This window comes from Panicum virgatum, chromosome 2N (assembly GCF_016808335.1).
Source record: "Panicum virgatum strain AP13 chromosome 2N, P.virgatum_v5, whole genome shotgun sequence".
NCBI lineage: Eukaryota > Viridiplantae > Streptophyta > Magnoliopsida > Poales > Poaceae > Panicum > Panicum virgatum.
In genome coordinates this window covers 4,144,246-4,162,806 of record NC_053146.1, presented here as the reverse complement: position 1 = coordinate 4,162,806, position 18,561 = coordinate 4,144,246, and the positions used below count along the sequence as shown (strand labels likewise).

General features: G+C 46.4%; 2 protein-coding genes across 2 annotated transcripts; both read left to right on the top strand.

Annotated features, from left to right (window-relative positions):
- The first annotated feature begins 4,959 nt into the window (after nt 1–4,959).
- Nucleotides 4,960–6,342, top strand: LOC120659352. Its single transcript, XM_039937468.1, has 2 exons — nt 4,960–5,804; nt 6,143–6,342. The coding sequence occupies exon 1, from the start codon at nt 5,212–5,214 to the stop codon at nt 5,761–5,763; it is 552 nt and encodes a 183-aa protein (XP_039793402.1). The 5' UTR covers nt 4,960–5,211; the 3' UTR covers nt 5,764–5,804; nt 6,143–6,342.
- Nucleotides 6,343–10,290: 3,948 nt separating this feature from the next.
- LOC120658682 (zinc finger MYM-type protein 1-like) lies at nt 10,291–12,020 on the top strand. Its single transcript, XM_039936925.1, has 2 exons — nt 10,291–11,714; nt 11,804–12,020. Exon 1 carries the CDS (start codon nt 10,413–10,415, stop codon nt 11,709–11,711), a length of 1,299 nt encoding a protein of 432 aa, XP_039792859.1. The 5' UTR covers nt 10,291–10,412; the 3' UTR covers nt 11,712–11,714; nt 11,804–12,020.
- The last annotated feature ends 6,541 nt before the right edge of the window (nt 12,021–18,561 follow it).

The following is an 18,561-nucleotide window of genomic DNA, read 5'->3' as shown; positions in this document are numbered from 1 at the left end:
GTACATCCACGGCTGGTTTTGGAATCTTCCTGACAGACATAGTTCGGCCACGTTGTTGATGCATGTATATTCCTGGTATAGCAGAGCCATGCATTATGCATGCACAACTTTGCTTATATATGATTTCTCTCTTTTTATTTGTGTTAACTGCATGTGAGCTAATGCTGTAAAATTATTTGTGTGTGGCTGCTGAGCACTATTTTTTTATATAAAAAAGTACTCCCTCCGTTTCAAACTATCGTATGTCATTCTAATCTTTTTGAGAGTCAAATTATTTTTATGTTTGATCAGAACTACAGAAAAAATTACAAAAATTTATAGCACTGAATAGGTATACTAATAAATTATATTTATTGAAGAATCTAATGATACTTAATTAGTAATATTTTATGTAAACTTGATCAAACTTGAAATATTTTTACCCTAGATGACTTACAATTTGGAATGGATGGATATATTAGCAATCACGCTTTATTTGCTAGCTATGCATGCATCCTTCTTCGCCGTTTGGCACGCATGCATGCTAGCTGATTCTCTGCTGATTGCTGAGTACAGGTTGAGTATTTGACCAACCACTGTCCTATCTGCTACTCTCCCCGTTCCAAATTATAAGTTATTCTAAGAATGTTGGAGAGTCAAACCATCTCAAAGTTTGACCAAACTTATAGAGAGAAATACAAATATTTATGACATCAAATAGGTATACTATGAAAATATAACTAACAAAGAATCTAATGATATTTAATTAGTATAGTAAATGTCATTACCTTATTGTATAAATTTGGTCAAATTTGAAAAATATTGACTCTCCAAGATTTTTGGAATGACTTATAATTTGGAACGGAGGAAGTACTCCCCTAGATTGTATTGGTTGATTGATTGAAGCTGTACGTGTCTGCTGATGTATGCGTGGACCGATGCCGGACCGCCGGAGGAGCAGAGACGTATCGGAAGACATCCAAGCGAACGGAGGACAGCGCTCGCTGCATGCATGAGATGCGGAGCTGGTGGTGCGACTAGTGGCGGCGACGACTGGCCAGGTCCACTTGGCGGCGCACTGCACCACGTCAGGTCAGCTCCGGTGGGGGACGGGACCGTGTGTCCATCGCCTGTCTCCTTCCTGTCGGCCGGGAATGGTCGGTCGGCCTTGCCGCCGTCCACGTTGCAGCAGGAGGTTCCCGGTCGTCGTCGTCCTCTTCCTGCATCCTCCTGCCTGACGGTGACGGCTACGGTAGTACAACACACGCGCAGCACCGGCCACCATGATCGATCGACGACTTGGATCCATCTCTAGCCCGTTGCCGGCCGGTCAATTATTATTAGCTAGTACTAGCGAGCTGAACGCTTGATGAAGCACATCACTAGCAGCTAGGTCAATGATGGTCGAGTCACACATACTTCGTCGTACGTGACTAGGTTAGAGTACAAAGCTTTAGCAGCTAGCGTATTAGGTTAGGCAGCCAACCGGCCGCCCGGCCGCCGCCTGCAGATATTTCTTGCTGCTTGATTACTCGCTGATCCAAGCCCCTCTCTCCAGCTTTAGTTACTAAACAAAATTTCAGGAATAATCGCTGCGCGCGATTGCTGAACATCACTTTACTGAACGTCATTCAGTAATTCGGTAACTCGATTCATATATATGAAAAAGTCTAAAAGTAGCAGCAGGAGTATTCGGTAACTCGATTCATATATATGAAAAAGTCTAAAAGTAGCAGCAGGAGTATAGTCCGTTGACCCGATCAGACTGACTACATATACGCTGCATGCAATGCGTACACGTTGTCGTATGTACACGCGCGTAGCTGACTCCCCTTTTGTATCCATGGATGGCCCGCGCGGCCCACCATCGCAAAAGGATCGTCGGAGATGCATGGAGCTAGCCTGCTGGTGCTCGTCGACTTTTTTTTTTAATTTTTTTGAATGAAACGAGCACAGAGTGTGCCCCTTTTCTATTAATAAAAAAGAAGTTAAAACCACGGAAGACTAACCAAAGACAAAATTGAAAAAACAGTGATAAAAAACTGTACAAATGGCGCCCGCGTGCCCGCCACTGGACCCCGGTGAGACTCGCCAGGTGTCGGGCGCCCACGATTCCCTATGCACGCGCCTTTTTCTTAATTTTGCCAAAAAGTATTGTTGGCGATGTCTTTTTTTTTTAATGAGGCAGCAATGGATCGGAGGGCAGAGATCACCCACCTGAACTGTATGCACTGCACCCTGATCGATCGATCCCTAGCACTCGGCGTCGGCGTCGGCGCCGGCCGGCGGGCCATCCGATCGATGCAGCGTGCTATGCGTGGCCGGGCCGCCACGCTACCAATTAAGCACACGTTTGAGCCTGCCAAACAAATTGGGCTTCACCCAGCAGGCTCCGTACGAAGTACGGGCCTCGCCGGCCGGAAGCATTGAGAGGTAGGGTAGGCAGGCCCGGGCCAGCCCATGGCCGTGAAATTGGGCCCGGACCAGTGGGCGTCGCCCAGCCCAGCGCAGTAGGTTTGGGCCGAAACATATATATTCTCTCACTGGGAATAACGAATAAGTAATGCATGGGTTGGTTTTGCTTGCATCCTGTTGCTTTATGTTACCACAGTAGCTTTGTGTCCTGTGACTCCCGTGGCGTTTTCCGGCAACCCTGCATGCTGACGATATGCCATGCAGCCATGGCGTTTTCAGGCCAGGCCAGCCAACAGTGTTTACTTCTCGTACCACTCCAACAGTAATTTTTAGTCACCAGCCAGCTAACAGTATTTTTCTCTCACACCACTCTAGCAGCAGCCTCCAGCACCAGCACAGCGAATATGGTGATACTTGCTTGTGTGGGACACTTAGTTCATAACGTGCAGCTACAGTTGGGCAGGCCGGATGTTTTTCGCTGCAAGTGGACCGCGGTCTCCACCTCTTGGGCTTAGAGCAAGTTTTATAGTCCCAGCTGGCTACCGGCTGGGAGCCCGCGCTCAGCAGGTCGCAGCCCTCACTTTTAATGCGTTGTGGTGAGAGCGCAAGCGTCTTTGCCAGCTCCCAGCGGGCGATTCGGCAGCCGCCCGCTCATGCTCTCTCTCCTCCCCACGTCGGATCCCAGCTGGCTCCCAGTCTCTTATAATACCTGCTCTTACCAAGCATTCTTCGTTGGGCAGCGTGCCCTACCAGGATCGGAGCTAATATAGCTATTGAAACTGAAAAAATATAATAATTGAAGATTGTGTACACTAAATTGTAGAGATCGAAAAATTCCATTATCTAAAAAATGATCGGAGCTACCACAAAACCAAAGCTCCTCCAATCCCAAATGCAACTTCTTTATATGGCTCGTGTTTCATAATGGTAGAGGTGGGTAATTTATTAGAAAATATAATAGATCCGATGACTATTATGATTAGTATTGTCGGATTGATAGCCGGATGTTTCTGATTTTTGTGAGAAATTTTATAATTTCTCTATTTTTTAGAATGTCCATCTAGAATTTTAGGTGGTTTTATGTGGAGGCTTTAAAAATCTGCAATAGTAACAATAATAAGATAAGATAAGAAGTAAGATACTTGGTCGACTAGACTACTAGCACACAATTACCCTGACAACGCAGGTGATCTGCTTTGCACAATGGTGGTCAGATGACACCGCAGGTGAAATCGTTGCTTGGTTGCAACCTGGGTCATAAGCAGCTTCAGGCAGTAGCTCTTTCCCTACGTCGCGCACTAGTTCATGTGTAATCTTAACCCTACAGACTGAAGGTTTTGCCGAGTGTCATAAAAAAAACTCGGCAAAATAAATACACTCGGCAAAGACATCTTTGCCGAGTGTATTATTTTTGGCACTCGGGAAAGATGCGAGTTTGCCGAGTGTTTTTCTACACTCGGCAAAGAGTTTTTTTTTGCCAAGTGTATTATTTTTGGCACTCGGCAAAATGATAGTTTGCCGAGTGTTTTTTTTTACGCTCAGCAAAAAATTAAGTTTTTTCCCACTTCCAACCTCAAAAATTTTCCTACCGTCCAACCTCAAGCAATATTTTGAATCAAATTAAATGTAAACGGCAATTGATTCAACCTCCAAGGCTATAAAATGGAGCTCTTCCATTGGTCCAAATATCATGAGCCGGATCATCCCGCTCTCTCTCCCAAATGAAAGCCGTCTCTCTCTCTCGCTCTCTCCTCGACGACGGCGATGTGTGTGGCAGCGGCGGCGTCGGGCCCTAGACCGGCGAGAGCTCCTCCCCGGAACCTCCCTCCCCGGCCCTCTCCCTCCACCTCCCTCTCGCATTGACCGGTGAGGAGGGGCGGCTGGGCGAGGAGTGGCGGCCGCGGCCAGCTAGCAGGAGCTCCAACCTCGGCAGCCTCTCTCTGTTGTCCCCACCCCTTGTCTCCACCCTGGCTGCCCCTCCCTCTCCTCCACCTGGCTCGGTGCAGCGTGCGTGCGACGGCGGAGCAGAGCAGCTCACGGTGCGCGAGCGGAAGAGGAGCAGCGGCGGCACGCGAGCGATGTGTGTGGGCGGAGCGACCCGCGACGCGTGCGGGTGAACCAGAGCAGTGCGGCACGGACTAGGGGATGGCACGGCCATGCGGAGGCAGGGCGGCGCGGTGCGGATCTGGGCGGCGGGCGGCTCGGCGACGCGGGCCAATGAGGACCAGCAGCGTGGCAGGGCAGTAGCGATGGTGGTCTGGTGGTGGTGGCAGCGGCGGTCGACTAGTGCAGCTGACGGACTTTTTTATTTTTCCTATATTTTTCAAAAATATTTGCCCAGTGTCTATGTCACACATGGCAAACTCTTTGCTGTGCGCGCGATGAAAAGCACTCGGTAAAGTTCTTTGTGCCGTCGCTTTTTTCACTATGTGGACTTTGCCGAGTGCCGCACTCGGCAAAGCCTGCAGTGTAACTCTGCAAGACCAGTTCAAATTTGTAACTGTTTTTCTTCTGCTCTTAATAAAATACGTGCTCGCAGTTGAAAAAAAAACTAGGCTAGCAATCTCCAACAATACTGCAGTTGAGGTGCCTAGCCTGCTTCTATAAACCGTAAAGTGGCTCATCCATCCACTCACGGCCACATCGTATCGCCCCTCAGTCTCCTGCCTGCTCCACTTGTGTTGGTGCCACCCAGATCCGATTTCCCATCCAAACATATAGAGAATCCTCAACTTCCATTAGCAGCAGAATGCATGTAGCTCCTGGGCACGGCAGGTAACCATTTTTTTTTGGAGTAGCAGCTCCTGTAGATACACAATGGAGTCCTCTCGCGGTGGTGCACCTTGTTCTGTTGACACAAGCGGCAGCGGCCTCATCGACGGCGGCAGCGGCGGCGCGCGTCTGTTCCCGTGCCTGTTCTGCAGCAAGACGTTCCTCAAGTCGCAGGCGCTGGGCGGGCACCAGAACGCGCACAAGAAGGAGCGCGTCGCCGGCAGCCGCAGCTGGAATGCCAGCGGCACCTCCTACGCCGCTGCGGTGGAGCTGGACGCGCTCGCCGCTGCCGGCAGCGCGCTTCCGGCCACGTCGTTGATGTTCGTTGCAGGCGCCCCGCACTGCGGCGGGCCGGTCGCAAGTGGGGCCAGGGCTGGGGAGGCGTCTTACAGGGCCGCCGCCGCGGCGGCGCTGAGCTTGGAGCTGGAGAGGTGGACCGGTGGCCACAAGCCGCCAGCGGTCCTCCACGGCGGCGCCGGCCCGATCAATGAGACGCTCAACTGGACAAGGGGAACGCAGGCGTCTGCCGCGGCCCCCAAGGCGTCGCCGGACTCCACCGCCGCCGGCGTGGAGCCCGACCTCGAGCTGAGGCTGTAACGGGCGCGCGGCGTTCTGGATCATCCATGACAGTGGCGGAGGTAGGATTAAGCTCAGGAGGGGGCTCCTATTCTTCTTCCTTCTCACACCTCCCCTTCTCTCCTTTCTTCTCAAATTAGTAGGAGAGGCTTAGGGAGATTCCATGGGATTTTGAGCGGTAGTAGGAGCTCGAACCTTTCCAAACCCACCGCTGGATCTGCCCCTGATCCATGATGACCCTGTAAATTGTTTCGCTTGCTTGCTTGGATATGGTGTGTGCATTATACTTTACCATGCATATGGACAGATATGGTGATACACAACTGCATACTGCTATTGATATGCTGACGATGTTTGCTTCCATCTCCCATTTAAAAGAAAATTACACGTGATTTTGTAGGTACTACTTGATTACTTCTAAACAAATCCTGAGAGGGAGAGGAGCTCCAAGAGTACAGTTAGCTTGCAGATGCAGTGTGTGTGCTTATCTGGTCATCACTTGCTTGAAGCTGATGTCATTGTTGCCAGCTCCACAGATAGCTGCTGCTGACTTGTCCAAGCAAGCAAGAAGGCAAAGAGCTCTGCTGATTTTTCCTTGAACTCGATCGTTCCTCCACTTAGGGCACGCACAGACCAAAGCTCCTCTAGTCTAGTTGGTTAGAGGAGCTGAGGTATGGTCGTCCCCACGAGGTCGTGAGTTCGAATTCCAGTTGGGACGAATTTCCGCCCGTGGGTAAAAAAATCTCCTCGCTGTGCTCGCCGTAAGGCTTGACCCTCACGGGCATAGGCCAGGGTTCGGGGATTTTTCCGCGGCCGGGAGAAGCCGTGTTGCTTCCTCTTAATGAAAAACGGTGGGGTCCGTTCACCCCTCCGGCCGCGTTTTTTTTAGGACACGCACAAGACAGTGCGGACAAAGAACAGCTAGCTCTCCCTCCACCAAATTGCTATGGTAGGCAGGTAGGATGTTCTTTTTTTGGAAGCACCCAGGAGCACTGGGGACTCATGTAAGATTTTTGGGCGCCCACGCTGACCGGACTCAGCGCAGACGAGACTGCTTGAGAAGTCTCAGAACGCATCATATCGAGACTTACGCACACCACCTCACACATGCACACACATCAGCTCACACGCACACCACCTCAGTACCCGGTGAGGCACGCGGGTTGCGATTCCCAGTAATCAAACCCGCGCCCGGCAGCACGCTCACCTGGCGAGCGAACCAACTGAGCTACGCAGCTACGCTCTAGGATGTTCTTCCTGCTGCCGCCCAACCCGACAAGAAACCTTTGGGCACCGTTTAGTTCCCAAAATAAAAGTTTTTGGTTGTCAAATCGATTGTTTGACCATATGTCGGAAGGATTTTTTTTGACACTAATTTAAAAACTAATTTCAGAACCCGCTTGGAAACCGCGAGACAAATCTTTTGAGGCATTTGACCGCACCATTAGCACATGTGGGTTACTGTAGCACCTATGGCTAATCATGCACTAATTAGGCTCAAAAGATTCGTCTCGTCGTGTATATTCAAACTGTGTAATTAGTTTTGTCGTTTACCTACATTTAATACTCCATTCATATGTAAAAAAAAGAGACAAAAAATTTTGGCAAAAAATTTTGGGAAATAAACGGCCCCTTGTCTTGGACCTGGTTACAGTGGGGGCGTACAGTGGATGCGGTTCGGTACTTCAATTACTCTCACCCCGGCATGCTTCATTTCTCGAATACTTATCTTTTTAGATACTACATGTTAATTAGTTTAACTACATGCGAGCTAGCTCCCATGTAAAAAAATGATAATGAAATATTAAGAACAATGAGTGATCTTGGTCCCACAGCCTTGATCTAACGAAACAACACAACGTACGTTGTATACGTATTTGATCCGGTATCTCCTGTGTGCTACTAGTACTGAACAGGCGTGTCGGCATACATACATACATATCACTCTCGGCGGTTGGCCAAGGGCCCTTTTCTCTGGCTCACTAGTACTGCTGGTCAGTTATTGGATGCTAGCTTCCCTGTGAAACAAACTGTACATCGTGGACGAATCACATGCCCATCGGATGTGCTCCTGCATCATGTCAGTGCACACTGGGCGTATATTATTGGTTGTTTTCTGCTAATCTGCAGGACCCTTTCGATTCCCCTTTTCAGTGGGCACAGTTAGTTGCTTGGCGCTACTTGGATCGAGGACAAATTATGCAAGGCTGCCTCAGCTTTCATTTCATTATTCGCTGAGTTATCTACTAGTCGGAGCAATTTTCAGTGAAGTTTTGCCTTAAGAAATCAAAATATACACTGTAGTTTCAAACAGAGGAGAGAATCATTTTTCTAATTTTCCTTCAAGAAAAATCTTTTTCCTTTTTTTTGCCAGGAAAATTAAAAAAATATTTTTAGGGAGAATTAGAAAAAAGATTCTCTTCACTGTTTGAAAAATTGGCTGGTAAAAAGCATAAATTCTCTCGCATACGACAGGGGGAGTGGACGCTGTACAGGCCGGTGATCAGCCTCGCACAGTGCTCCCGAATGCCTCTCCACTTCTCCAGCTATATATGCTAGCTAGTTGACGAGCTCGGAGAGTGCTGAAAAATAAATGACTGAAGCAAGAGAGGCTCACAACACTTGATAATATTTGCACGTACAGACCCAAGATGATGCATGGGAAGCGATGGCGAGCGGCAGCTTCGTTTTGTTGAGGGCGTGCGTTTATATGAGCCAGAGGCTAGAATAGCTCCATACGTCGCAGGATGATAGGGATCAGTTTCTCTATGATGTGCTTGACCAATGCCTGCCCTCGAAATTCTAGCGAGAATGGCACCGCAAGGATTTGAACCCTGGTTGCCTACTTTAGAGGGTGGCACGATGACCACAATCTTTAGAGCATCTCCAAGAGCTTGTTCAAATTACAATAGCTAAATTTCTATTTAGCTATCTGTTTAGCTTTTTCATGGATGGAGATCCAACAGACCAGTAATATCTCCAGCGTCGTGGACTACTTGCCCGCAGGGGCGGAGCCCAGTAAGGGCCTGTGGGTGCCCAGGCACCCCCTCCATTTGTAAAAATCTTTTAGAGACTCTGAAATTTGGCCCTATTGGCACCCCCAAGCCCAATACAAGGCACCCCCGGCCCACCCAACAGCCCAAGAAGCAAGGCAAAACCCAACAGGCAACATCACTTCCTTTCCTTCGACTCGAAGACTCCCAGTCCCAAACTCCCAACTCCCAACCCTCGTGGTGTCAAAAAAAAACTCCCAACCCTCGCAGGATGCTGGGCGCAGGGCGCGCTCGCGCCGACTCCCCGCCAGCGGCCGCGCGGCGCCGCAGCCCCGGCCGCCCGGCCCGCCACGCGAGCAGGCGCGAGGCACCCAGCGCCAGTCCGCCCCTGAGCCCCTCCGCCAGCGCAACTGCGCGAGAAGGAACAGGCCTGAGCGCGCGGCGCCCAGGCAGGAGGCCACCGGCGGCCGGCTGCCCAACGCGCATCTCTGCTGCTCTCGTCTCTCGAGGTGTCCCTGCCGCAAAACAGAGGTGAGTAGTGACCATCATGAATCATGCAATTTCAATCGCTTTCTTCATTTGGATTTTATTAGGTATTTAGGTTAGACTATGAGCTGCAATTTAATTTTGCAAATGAATAAATTTTAGGTAATTATGGAGAGATATTATAAGCGGAAAACTAGCTGTCCGGCTGAAGATGAAATCAATTGGGATGAGCAGATTCAATATGACCCCGGTTTAAGGAAAGAAATTGATTCTTATCATCCTAACCTGAGAGAAAAAGTGAGAAGAAAATACTTGGAGAATGGACCTTGTCAACCTCGCGGAATAAATTTCCCTCTTCTAAATATTGGAGAGAAAGATAAGCAAAGGAGATTTATGCAAGAATGGTTTGATGAGTTTGGTCCTTGGCTTGAATACAGTGAGAAAACGCAGAGAGCATATTGCTTTTATTGTTTCTTGTTTAGAGAAAAGAAAGATGCAGGATATGATGCATTTGTGGTAAATGGTTGGAATGGTTTTCATAGGAAAGAAAGGCTAAGATCACATATGGGTGAGGTTGGTGGCTTACATTATAATGCAATGAAGAAGTGTGATGATTTGTTAAATAGAAAGCAACATATAGATGTACAATACAATCAGATCACTGAAGTTGCTAAGAGGGCGTACTTTACTCGGTTAAATGGATCCATTGACACTGCTAGGCTACTGTTGAAGCAAGGATTGCCTTTCCGTGGCCATGATGAGTCTAAAGAATCCTACAATAGAGGGAACTTCAAGGAGTTCTATGATTGCTTAGCGGAACATGATCCAATATTACACAAAGCCGTGACTACAGATGCTACAAAAAATAGTTGTTTGCTTGCTCCAGAAATTCAGAGGGACATTGTTGAATGTTTTGCAAATGAGATTATACAATCTATCCTTGAAGAACTTGGGAGTGATGTGTTTTGCTTGCTAGTTGATGAGTCAAGAGATGTTTCTTGCAAAGAGCAAATGGCTGTGGTCTTGAGGTATGTTGACAAATGTGGGATTATGAAAGAGAGGTTCGTTGGCCTTGTGCATGTGACTGAAACAACTTCTTCCCACCTCAAGTCATCCATTGATTCTCTTCTTGCAAAGTTTAAAATAAGCTTAAAGCAATGTCGAGGCCAAGGATATGATGGTGCTAGCAATATGCGAGGTGAGTTGAATGGCTTGCAATCTTTGATCTTGAGAGATAGTAAAGCAGCTTATTATGTGCATTGCTTTGCTCACCAACTTCAGTTAGTTATTGTGGCAACCATGAGAAAGCATAAAGGTGTTAGCAATTTTTTGAACATGATTTCTATCTTACTAAATGTGGTGGGTGGATCGGCTAAAAGAAGGGACATGATTAGAGATATCAATTATGAGCAAGGACAAAAGGCTTTAGGTTGTGGGCAACTTGAGACTGGGACAGGGTTAAATCAAGAGCAATGTCTTCAAAGACCCGGAGATACAAGATGGAGTTCTCATTATAAAACTCTAAAAAGTTTAGTCAACATGTTTCCTACAATAGTTGAAGTGCTAAAGGTTGTTGAAAAGGATGATAGAGATTGGAAGAATAGAGATCAAGCATCAAATCTTTTGGTATACTTCCAATCTTTTGACTTTGTCTTCTATTTGCATCTCTTATTGACTACTTTAACTGCCACAAATACATTGTCATTAGCATTGCAACGCAAGGATCAAGACATTGTGAATGCCATTGGATGTGTGCATTCCACTAGACTCCATTTACATGATCTTAGAAGAGATGGTTGGGACAAACTATTAGATGAAGTGAATGAGTTTTGTGACTTGCATGAAATAGATAGAGTGGAAATGGAAAGTACATATATTGATCCTCGACAGCCTAGAAAAAAATCAGGAATTACAAACAAGCATCACTATGCAGTGGATTGCTTTAATGACATTATTGATTGGTTAGTTCAAGAGCTTGATAACCGATTTAGTGAGACAACCTCTCAATTGCTTGTTTGCTCAGCCGCTTTCAATCCAAGAGAATCATTTCAAGCTTTCAATGGGGAGAATTTGATGAGCTTAGCGAAACTGTATCCTGATGATTTTAGCAATGATGATTTGAGGGACCTTAGCCACCAACTTCGCCTTTATATTGCTGATGTGAGAGCAGATGACAGATTCTCCAACATAAACACTATTGGTGAGCTCTCTCAAAAAATGGTTGAGACAGGGAAATATCGTTTGTACCCATTAGTCTATCGACTTTTGAAGCTTGTGCTAGTATTGCCTGTCGCCACAGCAACAGTTGAGAGATGTTTTTCCAGCATGAAGATTGTGAAAACAAGTTTGTCTAATCGTATGGGTGATGAACACCTAAGTCATAGACTTATTTGCTACATAGAGAAAGAAGAAATGAAGAAAGTTAGCAATGAGGCTGTGGTTCATCGTTTCATGACAATGGAAGGAAAAGGGCGTAAATATGATCTCTAAGAGGTAATATAGTGCATCTACTTTAACTTTCAATGGACAATCCTATATTTTCTTTGCTAAATAATTGACCTATTTGTTCTTTTTTTCTTTAGGTTCGATTATATATTTTGCTATATGGAACATCTTTTGTCAACGTTTTGGGTTTTTGGCTAAAGTGATCAATGTCGTGTTTATTTAATTATTTTGCTACGAACTACAGATTGTGACTGGTGAGTGTTGTTTTCTAGCCTCTACTAGTTTTCGTATTGTATGTATTGACTAAATTGGCATTGCCATTATTAGAATACATTATCCTTTATTTGAATATCATATGAGTCTTGATGAAGTTGGGCACCCCCACCCATTAGCTCTAGCTTCGCCCCTGCTTGCCCGGCTGCGGTCCGCACCGCCGCGCCTCGTTGCCGACCGTCTCGAGCGCGGCGCCGGCGTCGTCCGTCACCAGCAACCTCTCCGCAAGCTCCGCGTCCACCCAAGCAGCAACGCAGATATCCAGTAACAGGGGTGGTCGTCGACGCCGTGGTACGTGGCCGGGCATGGGAGCCGAGCTCAACCCAGCCGGCCATGGGGAGCTCGACCCCGCCGGCCATGGGGAGCTCGATCCGGCCGGCCAGGGGGATCGAAGCTCGACCTCGCTGGCCATGGGAGCTCGACCCCGCCGGAGGTCCGCGCCGGGGAAGAGGCGAAGAGCTGTGTGGCCTCGAATCAGCCGCCGCCGATTCAGCCACTGTCACCGCCGATTCGGCCACCGCCGCCAGATGTCGGAGAGGAGCTCGCAGCTCAGGCCGAGGGGCGAGGGGCGACGCGCCAGGTGGATGCCGAACGGAGCGGGCTATGTTTTTTTTGCCTTCCGGGAGATTGGAAATGCATAGTGGGATAGAATGAGGATGTTTGCATAAGCTGTTGGATTCATTTTTTTAGTTTTTTTTCTATTTTTTACCTAAGCAAATCCATTTACATATATAAGCTCTTGGAGTTGCTCTTATATGCCTGCCTTTCCCTAGTTACTCCCTCCATTTCAAATTGTAGATAATTCTAACTTTTTTGGGGAGTTAAAACTTTTCAAGTTTCATCAAGTTTATACAATAAATTTCTAACATTTATGATACTAAATAAATATCGTTATATTCTTCATTAAATATATTTTCATAGTATATTTATTTGGTGCTATGAATTTTTATAATTTTTCTATAATTTTGGTTAAACATAAAAAATAGTTTGACTCTTCAAAAAAGTTGGAATGACTTACAATTTGAAAAGAGGGAGTAGATGGTAATTAATCTGCACCGGAAGATGTATGTACCAATGTTCACCTAAATGGTAAACGCTAAACGGTCGGTATGGTTTTGTGTAGCGTGTAGACTGTGTACACGGCATATACACGGTATTACACGGATTACACATTTTTGTACTGTATTGACAAATATTAGAATAGTAACATGTATATATGTTTAGAAAATAAAAATAAAATAATAGCAAGTCAAAAATAATTTCAAGTCAGAATAACTATTGGGGAGTTTTGCATCCACTTTTGCATAATTAAATTGAATTTTTAAGGAAGACCTTTGATCAGTGTGTTCTTTGTCCTAAACATTACAACAGTGTGCAACTCACCGTTTTGAACATTTTTCCTGTGCCGTGTAGCCTGTTTAGCCCGTGTACACTTCGTGTAGCCTGTATATACCATGTAACGTGTAATATGCTGTTTAAGGCCTAAACTGCATACCCACCGAGTAACATTTACACGCCGTATACACAGCCATGTAGCCCATGTAGGCGAACACTGGTATATATACACCTCTGAAAATGATGTTTCACTACTACAGTAAAAAATTTTAGAGGCGTGTAAAATCATATGGTTTTATCCGCCCCTAGTTTTCGTAGCTAAAAATACTAGTGTTAGGAGCAGGTGACACGCCCGCCGCTCAAAATAATTTTTAGGGGTGGGTCATGGCGTGACCCGCCCCTAGAAATCAATTTCTATAGACGGGGCACGCCATGACCTGCCCCTAAAAATCCATATCTAGAAAATAAAAAGATCCAAATAAAATTGAAAATAATAAAATAAAAAATATTCCAGCCAATCGGCGACCACTAGCCTTGTAGTGTCGAGCAATAATTTTTTTTGATAAAATATGCACAATTGCATCACCTGGGAACCGAATCGTCTACCTCAAGCCTCGCGTGTACCTCCTTACCACCACACAACACAATCACTTGTGACTCAATGGGCTATGCTACTCTTTTATATTAACTTTGAAATTAATTTGTAGGGGCTAGTGACGTCATCACTATAGGTTTTTAGCTGCCAAGCCCACCTGATACCCCAAGGTGGTAGGTTGCAGGTAGGGTTTCGCCGAGATCTGGAACCGATGGTGCTAGGAACACAAAGCTTAGACATGTTTGGGCCGCGAGATGCGTAATATCCTATGTCCTGTTGGTGGTTTGTATTGCCTTAGAGTAGATTATGTCTTGGAGGGGTCCCTGCCCGCCCTTATGTAATATGAGGGCACAGAGTTATATGAAAATCCTAGCCGAATACTACCTAAGTAGTCCTACCCAATGTCTGTCAGGTAGTTTTTTTCTATTCGACTAGTTACAATAGAATAAGGTACATGTCATGTGCTATCCCTTATTCTAGAATATTCCACACCTATGAGCAGTCCCGCTGCCTTGGGTCTGAAAATCACCAGCCCCTAAAAATCCGTTTCTAGGGGCGAGTGATGCCACCACCCGCCCCTAAACATATTTTTTCTATTTTATCCATTCATTTAAATCTTTACATATAGCAAAACAAAATAAAAAAAGTGAAACTTCTACATTATTGTGAACTATGGAAATAAAAAACATGACAATTATATTTTAGTATATATAAAGGTTAAGATTGTAGAAATATCAAAGTATGACTTGAGTAATATAATATACTCTATAGTTATAAATATTAGAGAGCTTATAATGAATTTTTGAACCATTAAATGAAAAAAATTATCAACTACAAAATTTTAGATCTCGTTATTCTCTACAATTTTGATATAACGTCTGGCTTCATCCGAGATCATATGAAAAAGTTATGAATTTTATTTTGCGTGGTACCATTTGTGAGGTGGGTCATGCCATCACCCGCCCCCAAAAAATATATTTTTAGACCCACCCCTATAAGTGCCACAATTTTTAGAGGTGGTTGGTAGCATCACCTACTTCTTGAAATGCTCTTTTTAGGGGTGGGTGAATCCATCACCCGTCTATGAAAATGGGGCTCATTTATAGGAGCGGGTTATCGCTTCACCCTCCTCTAAAAATGCATTTTCAAGGACGGGTCAAAAGCTACAGTGATTCTGCTCCATTTGTAATAACGGGTTACTTTTTGACCCGCCCCTAAAAAAATAGAGATTTGCTACAAATTATTTTTTAGTAGTTTTTGGTACCTGTTGTCAGACCCGGGGCAGCGGGACTGCTTACAGACATAGAATGTTCTAGAATAAGGGATAGCTCATGGATGTACCTTACCTCCCTTATAACTATCCGAATAGGCGTAGAACTAGCTGCAGTACAAAGGAAACTACCCGATTGTGTTGTAGTAGGACTCCAACTGTACTCGGCTAGGACTTTCCATGTAACCCTGTCCCCCGGATATATAAGGGTGGGCAGGGACCCCCTCCAAAGACACCAATACCTAAGGCAATACAAACCACACAGGACGTTGGGTATTACGCAAACTCGCGGTCCGAACCTGTCTAAATCTTTGTGTTCCTTGTGCCATCGAGTTCTAGAGCAGTCGATCGAGAAGACCACATGATCTCCAGTGACTCCTTTCTTCTTAACAATGGCAATCGCACGAAGAATGGCTTCAACTTGCTTGCCACCAGGTCCTTTACTTGACCAGCTTTCTTGGACTTGCGGGGCACCAGCAACCCTTTCTGGAAGTGGAGATTCAAAGTTCCCGACATGGAACCAGAACTTCTTCCATTCGGCTCCCTTATTCACCGGATCATAAGCCAAGTACTCGCTTCGAGTTTCCGGACGGAGTACCAATTCACATCCTCCAACGACGGCGGGATTAGTGGCTTTTGGGACAGGAACAAGGAAGAAGAAATGTTGAAAAAGATGGAAATGAGGAAGAATTCCAAGGAAAGTCTCACAGAAGTGAGTGAAAATCGAAAGAGGCAAGATGAATTCCCCACAATTGAAGAAGTCTATAGAAAAACTTTGACACGGGAAGAGTGAGACCACGTTCTACAAAATCGCGAAACATAATGGTCTCAAGGGTACCTTCCATAGGGTAATCTTCTCCTTCACTAGCGCGCCATTGGCTTACGCCCTGCTCTTGGAGGAGACCCATACTCTCCAACTCCCGGACCAGTGATTCAGACATTTTGTTTTTACGCCAACCTATGGACATATTGGCGATTGTTTCCTCTTCAATCTTGGACTTTTCTTCTTGGGAGCCATCTCACAGTCACGAGTTTTAGCTCGGGGGCTACGAGAGGGGCTTTTGGATTTTGACTGAGAAGAGGCGAATGTGAATCTAAGTCTGACGGCGGCCAGGAGTTCAAGGGGTAAAACCCTTGGAATTTTTCAACTGGCTTTATACGGTCTTCGGGGGCAATTTTGTGAATATTTGGGATGCCAATGGATTCTTTCCTTCTCAGGGAAGTTTTCAGTTTTTGCCACGAGTTTACATTGATTCTTAAATCTAAATGGAGGGATTTAAATTCAAGACTCGGGGGCTGCGGAATATATGTATCAGAGATTTATTTTTCAATTTTTTTGAAAAATAAAGAGGAAGAAAAAGACTAAAGTGACTCTCAGCTTGATTCTACGATTCAACCTAAGGCTCGGGGGCTACTCCATATGGAGCGCAAGTACTTCGAGCACCATATATGATCAAGATTTCGGGACTTGAGCACCTCACAGTCTCGAAGCAAACAGAAGTACTTGAAGGACTATTCGACGTATCCGAAAGAAGAACCAGAAGCAACCAGAAGGATGTTCTGACTACTTGAAGTACTCGAAGACGCCCAGCCAAGTACTCGACGCCTGCAGGACTCGGCTACGAAGAGCTCGGGGGCTTGTCAGACCCGGGGCAGTGGGACTGCTTACAGACATAGAATATTCTAGAGTAAGAGATAGCTCATGGATGTACCTTACCTCCGTTATAACTACCCAAATAGGTATAGAACTAGCTGCAGTACAAAAGAAACTACCCGATTGTGTTGTAGTAGGACTCCAACTATACTCGGCTAAGACTTTCCATGTAACTCTGTCCCCCCGTATATATAAGGGCGGACTGTGACATCCCGAAAAATCTACCAAAATAAATCACGCGCTAAAATATTTTCTTTCAAAAGTTTTTCAGCGTTGAGCTCAATTAACCCTAAACCCTAATTCCTTCCCAGAAATTTTCGCCGTCCCGACACCCGATTTCAATCGTCGTTCCATCTTTTCTTCTCCTTTTTTTCCGCCTACCGTACCCCTCCCTCTTTTTCCTCGCCACCATCCCATCCCGCGCTGCTCGGCTGTCTGTCGCCCACGCGCGACCGCCCGCCGCGAATCCCGCCGCGCCCCTCTCTTTTTTTCCTCTCTCTTTTTCTTTCCTCCTCCTTTCCGTTTTCTTTTCTTCTTTTTTTCTCCCTCCTTCTCCCCTATTTCCTGTCCGCGCACACGCACGCCACTGAGCCTGCCCCGCGCGCGCGCACGCCCTGCCCGAGCGCCCGTGCCCACGCGCTCCGCGTGCCCAGGACGCCCCTGGGCGAGCTACGGTGTGGTCACATAACTAGTGTTTCTTCTGGGAATGGATGGGTTGGCGTGAGTTGTTTTGGAAAAATATCCGGCAGCTGTGCCGTGTGCTACGATGGATGAGGAGTCCGGTAGCAACTTAAAACTTGGATCCTGTATGGATCAACACTACGTGTTACTCGGTACAAGAAATATTGCTTTGAAAATACTTTCTTTCAAATGAACTCCTGCATAAAAATTAGCTTTCCGCAAATAAAACCCTAGCCTTAATCTTGATTTACCCCGTGCATTATATTCAATTTATACCCCCTCCGTGGGTGTGGTTGGACTTGCTGAGTACGTTTGTACTCACCCCATTCTTAATTTTTACAGAGGAAGATCCAGACTTCGTTCCCGAAGATGTTGAGTAGAGGTTTCGTCCTGCACCCAACCTTGCCTGTGGATAGGGTCACCCGCAGGAAGTTCCGTATGGCGCAAGACTCTGATGACCCCCTCTTCGTAGACCCCTGGTTCATCTCCACCACTGGCTTTCGCTTCCCAGACACCTACCGAAAAGTCGCCCGAAAAGCCTTGCGACGTCTGCGTGTGGTCTACAAGCATCATCTTCAGCGGACTCCTATGAGATTTTTCCCGCTTACTGAAGGAATAGGACGCTCATGGATTGCCCGAATGAGAGGACTTGGAAGAGAAGAAGAAGACCTAGAAGATACGGTCTCCCACCTATCCATCTACCTCACCGTCCTGGATGAGCTCTACCGCGAACAGGCGGCACAACTGAAGCAACAAATCCACAGGGTAGAAAAGGCAATCCAAGAAATGGAGGAACAACGGACAAGAGCCGTACGAGCCGAGTATTCCCTAGCCGCTCTCCAAGCCCAATGGCAAGAATACGAGGCTCGCAGAGGAGTAGGTGGGTGGATAGAGGAAGAACCCGAAGAGACCCATTGGGATAGAGGTACTCAGACCGAAGATGGTGTGATGCAGCAGTGTCTTCCACTAAAGAAGCGCCCTATCCAGATCGAGGAAGAGTCCCCATAATTGGAGTAGCACTCCAAGCTAGAACCCCTATCCTAATAATCGTGTATCCATGAAAACTGTACCCGACCATGTTGTAATA